The sequence below is a fragment of the Alosa alosa genome, chromosome 8 (assembly GCF_017589495.1).
Source record: "Alosa alosa isolate M-15738 ecotype Scorff River chromosome 8, AALO_Geno_1.1, whole genome shotgun sequence".
Lineage (NCBI taxonomy): Eukaryota > Metazoa > Chordata > Actinopteri > Clupeiformes > Clupeidae > Alosa > Alosa alosa.
The window spans coordinates 214,088-224,105 of NC_063196.1; the positions used below are offsets into that span (position 1 = coordinate 214,088).

At 36.3% G+C, this 10,018-nt stretch overlaps 1 protein-coding gene across 1 annotated transcript in view; it reads left to right on the plus strand.

The window, feature by feature from the left end:
- lbr (lamin B receptor) overlaps positions 1-2,805 on the plus strand; it is a 71,757-nt gene extending 68,952 nt beyond the window's left edge. The window contains exon 14 of the mRNA XM_048250342.1: positions 1,795-2,805. Coding sequence (XP_048106299.1) covers positions 1,795-1,955 — 161 coding nt within the window. The 3' untranslated portion in view covers positions 1,956-2,805. The remainder of the gene's footprint in view (positions 1-1,794) is intronic.
- The last annotated feature ends 7,213 nt before the right edge of the window (positions 2,806-10,018 follow it).

Here is a 10,018-nt window from a genome sequence, read left to right on the forward strand (position 1 = left end):
CGCTAATGAAGTAAACTTGTGACCATCAAAAATCGTTTATCGCCGTAACTCCGTTGATACCAGGACGTAACAGGAAGGCATTTGGCTGAGCAACGGAGGTTAATATGCTCCATGTTTTGTCCAAATGATGACTGTCTATCATCGTTTACTTTCGGAGAAAACCGAATGTTTCATTAGGTCCCGTTTCAATCGTCCCGGTTGTACCTACTCAAAACGCATAGATAGAACCTTATTATTCTAAGGTAGCGAAATAGCGTTCAGCAGGATTCATGCCCAATTAATTCCCCTGTTAAAGTGTTAGCCTTTGTAGTTTGGTTTTGTGATAGCCTATGATAAACGGCTTATGGCCAAATATGTGAAAACGTTAAAATACAGTAGGCGATAAACCGGAAAAAAGTTGACCGTGATTTTTCATAATCACTTTGGAGGGTCATAGAAAAATGTATTGCTGGCGAGGGAGGGTCCGTCTTTTTTTTGGACTAATGCTCCCCAAACTCCTCCGGTAGCCCCTTAAATAAATAACGAACAGTCCCTAATGAAGTAAACTTGTGACCATCAAAAATCGTTTATCGCCTGTAGGCCTAACTCCGTGATAACAGGGCCGTAACAGGAAGGCATTTGGCTGAGCAACGGAGGTTAATACTCTATATTTTGTCCAAATGATGTCTGTCTATCATCGTTGCACTTTCGGAGAAAACCAGAATGTTTAATTTGTCCCTGCGTCTCTACGGCTGCAAACGGGATTCACTTTCGCAGTTAACCAAATATTTCTTTATTAGGGCAGGCATATTTCTGGCTATTACATTATTTCTAAACCAGTCTGCTAAAGTCTGTAGTGAAGTCTGTGAAGGGTTTTCCAGGCTCCATTTCTTTTTACGAGACTCCCTGCTCACTTGAGCCATCTACCGGTTGTTTGGGTTGTTGCAGCGTCTCACTGGAAAAATACAAATTAAAGTCGCGTGATACCGCGTGATCCCACGCGCGGACCGCGAGTGAAGCTGGCCAATTCGAAGCACTGCCCACTGTACAATATTCCATTCCATTCGTCAGTGCCTATTGTTTAGTTTCCAGTCTAGCTAGATCCGTGTGGTGTTGTAGTTCTAACGTTACTAGTTGTTGCAACAGCATGTGAAAAAACGACAAAATTTGTTAGACCAAAAATAATGTTACAAAAAATTGACGCCGTTAAAATAAGTTTACGTTAACGCCGTTAATAACACGTTTAACTGACAGCACTAAAAAATACCAAGTCATTCATTAATGTAGTTATTTTAAATTTGGCGGATGCATCCCAGAAAATGGATGAAATTGATCTCATGATTTATTTTAAATGGTGTTAAAGAGCTTATAAATGAATTCATTGTGTCATCACCAGCATTATAAACATCTATATAAAACAACATTTGGTCTACAAATAGCAGCTTCTATTTAGGCTATTTTATCCTTTTCCCCAAAAAAGTGGGGGTCGTCTTATATTCGGACCAATACAGTATACATTATTCTCTGTGTATTATTGACCTAACTTGGCCAGACTCCCTCTTTACTACGTCAGCTATGTCATTCTATTTTGGAACGTTCATAAATTTACTTATAAAAACGGCTGTAGGCTAGCCTATGTGTTGATGCTAGTTAGAGCATTGAAAGAATGTTATTTTTTGAAAATGTCCTTTTTACTTCACATTGCAAGTCAAAGTGTTTGTTAACCTGACAGTTGCTCTTTTAAGTGTTGTGGGACCGGAATTCCATGTTTAAGTGATTTGTACTTGACTGCCATTTCCATTTCACCTTTTGTAGGGTTCAGGCATGCTCTGCCATACTTTTATCTTGTTTACTTGGTCCTCCTGCTTATACACCGCAACTCCAGAGATGAGTTACAGTGCAGGAAAAAGTATGGTTCTGCGTGGGATGAATACTGCAAAGCAGTACCTTACCGCATCTTCCCCTGGATCTACTGAAACTCACCATCTCACTCAGTCCTTGGATTAGAAACAAACAAAATTGTACATGTTGAGACAGTTTTAAAGGGCTCAAATCATTCTGTTAATATTTAAAATGAGTACAACTAAGGTTGCAGTTTGAATGGTTTATTAAGTAAACTGGATTTTGAAAGCTTTTCACTTTTTGTTCAATTAGACAAACATGAAACAATTTGTGGTGTACATTCCTGTACAGAAGAACATTGATCGTCTTAAGTAGCGTGTTTATTTTTGTTACCTGAAGTATTAAAGAATCAGTCTTTCAGCCTGATATTTAACATTATTTTGAATGGTATATTTTGGTATTAATGTGTGTTGTGGACAAAGCAATATTAATGCTTTATATAGGCTTTATGCTTATTTAAAACAGATGTTCACTCTCAGGACTTCAACAATTTAAGAAAAAAAATATTAGGAATATCTAAATGCTTGTGTATATTCTCATAATAGGTTTCATGTTTTGAATTGTATTATTTTTTTAATCCAAATCTGGTATTCTTTGGACTACACCCAGAAAAAAAAATGTATTTCAGTGTAATTAGCTTGAAGTTGAATGTTTATGTTTTGTATCACTGAATGAATGTAAATAGATCATCATGTTTTGATAGGTTTTTTTATAATGTAGTTTTAGACTAAAAGTGGCTTTTAATATTTCATTAGTTTTATACAGAATAGAAATAATTTTACAGAAAGTTAAAACCAGTTAGATTTTGATGCCAGTGTTTCATTTTATTTTGGTATTTATTATTTTTTTGGTCTTTCAGATGTGGCGCTTTGACTCCCATTCATAATTTTTACATCTGAAGAATAAATATAAATGAGAATTGGTTTTGTTTTTCCAAGTTATTTTTTCCTATTACTCTTATTGTTCATTTAGCTGATGCTCCTATCCAGACAGCGTACCAACATGGTCTTAAATGTTTTAAAAAGGCCTTACATTTCAAATGGGCAAGTCAAGCCCTTAAACATATTGGATTTAATTTACAAAGTCTTGAATTTTGTTCACAAGGTCTTATTTTTTTTTTCCCTTTGGTAGGATTAAGTTGATACCATAACATCAGTCAGTAACACTTTATAATAATAATTATAACTAGTCATTACCTAACCCTTTCTTAAAATTTGTTAATTTTTACTAAAATATCTATTAGTTTTATCTATTACTAAGTTAATAGTTTTTCCATCATTAATTAAATATTAATTATTTGCATAAAATCTGTATGTTAATGTTTTAACAAATAGAAAACTTTATTATTTAACTAATTGTTTATTTATTTAACTAATTGTTATTAAACTGTGCTTCTGCCTATCCCAATATGAAGCAAATTCAATATTTAAAGGGATACGCCACCATTTGGGGAAATACTCATTTTCCACCTCCCCTTGTCTTGAACAATTGGGATTTACCTTTCTCCAGGTTATTCAGCCTTTCTCGGAGTTTGACCAGAGAGGTTAAAAGTGAAGCGAGAAGCAACAATGTCCATTAAGGTCTGTGTTCTATTTTTTTTAGAAGAAGGGTGGGGATCCCACAGTCGAGCCCTCATATGCTAATAAAGAAGTTCATTTAAAAGTTTACATTGTGACATTATGTGCCACTCCCACTTATGCAGACTGGAACTATTCACGTTTACTCTCATTGTAATGTATTACATTATGTTGCTCTACCTTGGTCAGTAACTTTGGTCTGACGGTAGTACTTTTAGCTCCAGCCTAGCATAGATCATTGAATCAGATTAGGCCATTAGCATCTCGCCTATCTTGCTCAAAAGTGAATTCTAAATATTGTAATTAAAACTTGACCCTTCTGTAGTTGCAAAGTGTACAAAGATACGACAGAGTATTGGGGCCACACATGAAGAAAAAAATAAATAAATTCCATGACTAGATTTAAACTCGACATGTCGACTTTAAAACTTGACATTTCGAGAATAAAGTTGAAATGTCATGTCAACTTTAATTTCAATGTGTCGACTTTAAACTCGTAATACAGTTTAAACAGCCTACAGTTTAAGCTATGTAGCCTACACTAACACACAATATGTGACAATCATGAATAATAGGCCTACTTCAAATAGCCTAGGTGTTATTTTAGATAGATTGCTGCTAAGTCTTGTCTGTTAACTCATTGCTGTCATCGTGAAGTGCGTATCTCACGGTTATGGAAATACCATGCACTATGCCATTTATATAGCGACAATAATAACCTACATGTTTCCAATGATATAATGTTTCTATAGTACAAAATGCAAGTAAATGTGCCATAAAATAACATGCAAAAGCAAGTAAATGTGCCATAAAATAACATGCAAAAACAAATGGCACACACATCAAATATTCTATTTTCAACAGTCGGATGCAGTGTGGATTCTCTTTGCTAACAGCTCCTACACACAGTTGTGTGCGGTGCAGTGCTGGAGACACATCCCGTCCACTTTGCATGGGCTTATGTCATCCGTTGCCGAACTGAATTGTGGGTCACGTTGCGTCACGTTGCTCCTGTCGCTCGCATCAAAGTTAAACTTTTGCTGCACTAACGGACAACAACAGAAGGCACCAGCCAATCAAATTACGGTTATACTTCAAGTCATTTGCATAGCTACTGTCGGGAACACCCACTGGCATGCGTGTTCTTGCAGGCCACCATTTGGGGAACCCTGCTGGAGGGCAATTAAGTTGCTTTTTAGTGTAAGCAATGTAATTTCCAGTAAAACAGCAGGACTATGGTGGAATTGCCTTTTCTTTAATGCCAGTGTTAGATTTAGCATTAAATATACAAAAATACACAATATAAAAATATTTATCCTGCTGCTTTTACATTCTCATAAATTATGAGAAATTATTTGGAAATTATGCCCAAAAAATTCATTTACCTTTTCTTTTATTACCCCCTATGGAAGTCACTCTTTGTCCAGCCATGTAACCCCATGTGGATTGGCTATTGCTATGGTTACTAGGTACAAACCTACAACCCAAAATCCCAGGACACTATTTTGTACAGTGTGAATTGCTCAAGTTACCCACTAGCTCATCTTACCTTGCTCTTCCCTACTTGACAGTCCTTCACAAAGTATTTAGAAAGACAGGTTTGGACACATTGTAATCAAAATAACAGTGAGATGTAGCAAATACTTTTGATGGTGTATTGCGATTTTTATTTTATTTATTCAAACAATTCTAGCATGTATTTAAAAAAATGAACACGGGACATTAAGGAACAGGGCAAAAAATAATAATAGGAAAGTGATCAATGCCATCTAAGGAACATTCAACGGAATTTCTTCCGTTTGATTAAAATTGTTCACTTGTTATATAGTATATGATATGATCTACAAATGAACAATTTACAGACCATATTTTAATCACATTATCCAAATAATTCTCACTGCATTGCGAGAGACTCAAATACTTAAATTAAATTCAAACCACTCTGAAATGTTAAGGAAGACCGAAAGTGTGAAATCTTTTCAAACAAGCGACTAAAATAAAAGAAGTAAAATAAACAAAACAATCCGTCTTTTGTCAATGTGACTGTGCATGGAGGAGCTTGGGTAAGGACAAAATGATCATAAACCATTAAAATATTTTTCTGATATTAAATACAACTTCAGAACAAGGCACAAACCATGAAAATCACAGATTCATGTAATGTGTGAACTTACCTTTTTAAAACCCAAAAGGCCCACTTATTTTTCTATTGATAGTGATTCTGGAAAAGGTTGTTCAGATTGGACATGCATTTCTAGCGAAAAATACTGGCACCCTTGCACAAGTTCAAATAACATGCTGTCTTTAATGTAATTCTGAAATAAACATGTATTTTGGTATCCACAAACATAAATGACCTAAACCACATAAACTGTACCTTAAAAAAAAAAGCCTTCAAATATGGAGGACATACCACTGAGATTTTGGTTGGCTTTACTGCGTTTGTTATTGGGTATTGTGGATATATTTAGAGCATTTGGGCTTATGATGCTACTCACGGTGACAGCAAGATGCCGCTCTCTGAAAGGTGATGGGTCTTACAGGATTGTCACACATTATAAAAAGGACCCAGGAATGGTTCAAATAATGACACAGCTATTCTAAAGTAGCCAGCAATGAGAAAAGCTCTAATCATCATTCTGGGAGAACTACAAAAGTGCAAAACCGCCACTGTAGAAATGTCATGTTGGGTAATGTCACATCTGTTAACGTTCAGACAAAACAGAGTTAGCTTGCTACTCCCTCCCTCGCTAGCAAATGCTGAGGTGCTGTTAGTGAAAAAAATGTATTAGCGTAGAAACCGTGTAACAACGCTTAGACCACCTTTAATGGCTGAACCTCTTGATGTTACAGCTAGTGTCAGAATTTGACAATTGAAGTTGTTTGTTCTATGTTTTAAAATGATGTGTTAAGTTCTAAATTTAACTTTTAGCAGTATTTACTGAACATTAACAGTAAAACTGAAATGCATTATTAGTGCATTTGAAGTGTTGGTTGCTGTGAAGGTTGCTAGGTAGTCACCATGGTAATGGTATCTGGCATTTTTGAGTTAAATGGAGAGGGAAAGAGAGGGGGCTTTGAAGACCCACATCAATCAGTAGAACTATTAAGCCCTCATCATGATGTCTTAATGGCCCACTGAAAGTCAATGTGGATTTTTTTTTTTTTTTTCGTTTTTAATTAAATATAAAAATATCATATTTTTAAAAATACACTGCTCACATGCCCTATGCAACAGTGTTCCAGAGTTTGTATGTTAAGCGGTTCCAGCTGAATTAGATGCAATAGAAGGTAAAAAGAATAATAAAAACTAAAGATGCAAAAAGGATACTCTTGGTAGTTTAATGCAATATTTGTTGTAGATGGATGGATAAATATGGTTTGTAGATAGGTGGATGATGGATGGATACATGAATGAATGATAGATGGATAAATGGATGGATGGATAGATCAATAGATGGATGGATGCAGATCAATGGATAGATAAATGGCTGGATGTGGGTACATGGATGGACAATAGATGGAAGGATGAAAATGAAAGGTGCATATTGTATTAATATTCCCAGTTGAAGAAAGAGAAAGCGAAAAGGGGAGCCTTTGAGGAGCTGCAGTCAGTGGAACACAGCTGTGAGCCAACTTGATTGCCCTATTGTCATAATGGCCAATAGAAACTCTGACTGCATTTACACACACTTTAGTATCCCAATTATGATCGAGATTTTTAAGTATCCTGATTTGGTATTTACGCATATAAACATCATATCCTGATTTCACAGAACACCAGATAAGCCCTTATCCCAGTTTTCAGTAACCCGGTTATGCTAGGTGGAGTACTGGGACAGTATTCCAGTTTCTTTAGAAGTATTACACCTTATCCCGGTTTCTCATGCAAACCTGTGTGACTGCTAATACACGTTACATTTATATACTGCTTTTCTGGACACTCAAAGCGCTTAACAGCGAAGGGGGAACCTCACTTAACCACCACCAATGTATTGTACCCACCTGGGTGATGCACAGTAGCCATAATGCACCAGAACGCTCACCAGACAACAGCTTGAGAGTAATAGTAATAGAACATTATTTTTGATAACCGGGATACTAGTAGGCTATTCATTATATATACAGGGACATAACATGTGTGTTCATGTAACACCATATCCTGAATAAGCCTCATAACGGGCATGTAAATGCAGTCAGTAGGAACAATTAGTTTTGTTTTTCGTTAATATCTCAAAGTATAAAGTTCTCAAAAATAAAAAATACATTGCTCAAGTGTCCTTTTCAAAACGTATGAAATAAGTTTGAATGAAAATTGTATGTGTAATGGTTCACATTGAAAAATAATGGTTTGAAGAATAATGGTCCATCATCAATTATAAGAAGCCTGGGAAGAACATTACAGTGCATTTGCATGTACTTTAATGAAAAGTTACTTCCATTTACTTTTGTCAATTTAAATTTACTTTACTTCTCATAATGGGCAAGAGTGCCAATATTTTTGTCACGGACTGTAGATCTACAGCAGAAACCTTGGTGGAATCCACTGAGGGTATTGGTTATGATTAGCAGTAACACACTGGATTTCTACTCTTAAAGTGCAATCAATGCTGTAAACAGTCTTTGTACAACTTGCTGGCTCTGCAATACAGGGAAATGTTCAAGAACTGACCACTGATTATATTTATTGAGCACAACATATGAGGAAGTCCATTTCTGTTCATTCAGCTGCGCCAACAGGAAATCTTATCACTGTAGACCCCCTTACAGAAACAAAAACATAGGCCCTTACCCTCAGGAAAGAGAAACTGCCTAATCAAAGGTAACAATTCATGTTACAGGGAGGATGTGCCCCAATTCTAAGTGACAAATTCACATGCAATACTAAATCAGAACAAACTGGTGGAAAACTGGTCATGATTCATGTTAATATTACATGTGCATTTTTACATAAACATCTGAATGTAAATATGTAATACCTGAATTGTTTAATATCATGTCAAGTGTCATATTCAATAAATGAGAATGTTTGCTGTGTGCGCCATACATTTTGTATTTTTATTACACAAGAGGGACAAAAATATAGCCTAACCTATTTACAGCCAGGTCATTCCATAAAATAAGAACATTTAAATATAGCTGCAAGCAGCAATGTGGGGGTCTAGCAGTACAATAGCAGGAATGGCATTGCCATGGCATGAACAAGCACTCACAGCAACTTTCATGGCAATTGGATGAAGAATGGCTGAGATATCAGCTCATTTATTGTGTTACAGCACCCCTATAGGTCAAATCACACCAATGTCCTTGTGCATCCTCACAATCACCTACCATGTCCCTGTACTAAGTTGGGACTTCATACATCAAAGCGTTGCTGAGATACGAGCTCACTTCCTGTAGTACAGCACCCCTAGAGGCCAAATGAGACCTCTTTCCTTGCATGTCCTCACAATCAACTACCATGTCCCTATATCAAGTTTGGACTTCATACATCAAAGCATTGCTGAGATATGAGCTCACTTCCTGTATTAAGTGCCCCTAGAGGCCAAATGATGCCACTTTCCTAGTGCGTCCTCACAATCAGGTACCAAGTCCCTGTACCAAGTTTGAACTTCATACATCAAAGCGTTGCTGAGATACGAGCTCACTTCCTGTATTGCAGCGCAGGATTCCAAATATACCTCAATTTTCAAATTATATGGTATATGGTTCAAATGTTAAGTGCATGGATTTAATGCCAACTTTGACACATTGGTGGCGCTAGAGCACTTGAGGTGCAGACATGAAACTTGGTCAAATTAATCATGGGACTGTCCCCAATCAATGTGCTAAATTTCACAACTTTTTACCAGACGGTTCTATGAGCTGCCATAGACTCCCATGACAGAAGAAGGTATAATAATAATAATCTGCAGCTTCGCTGCTAGACCCCCAAAAATCCAGTATCTCTGTACATACATACAAACACACATACTATATGTGCATCACTGCTGCATTTTAAACACAGAGATCATGCAATTTCTAGCTGGGCACAGATGAAAGTTTTGAAGCTTCTGAATGTAGTTAACATATGTGCGTGCTTTATAGTTAGACTATCTTTACCTTTTAGCTGATGTTTTAGCTAACATTAAATTTAAAACACCTTAACAGCAGCGATGATAGGCTACAATGTAATCCTATCAGGGAAGCATCCACATCAAAGTAAACCACTTTTTCCCCGCAACTGACTGTAAACAAGGACAGGTATTAGATACCTAACCCAAAATTCAAGCAACTTTGAGAGTTTTCCCCCCTGATAAAACATATATAGCCAACAAAATATCATAAAATAGGGCCCAGATAAGAAATCCCTATGAATCACTATGGTCTAGGCTTTGTAAATTAAAAGCTAAAACAACCAGTCGAACCACACAGTACATACACATTTGATAAGCATTTACTTTGTTGTGCTCCATTTGCATCTAACTCCTTTGTTTTAGTTTTAGTTTACTTTTCCCTGGAAAACCTGGATGTTTTGCCTTAAGCTAGTTCAGGCGAAAACAGAACTTCTGCAATCTGAA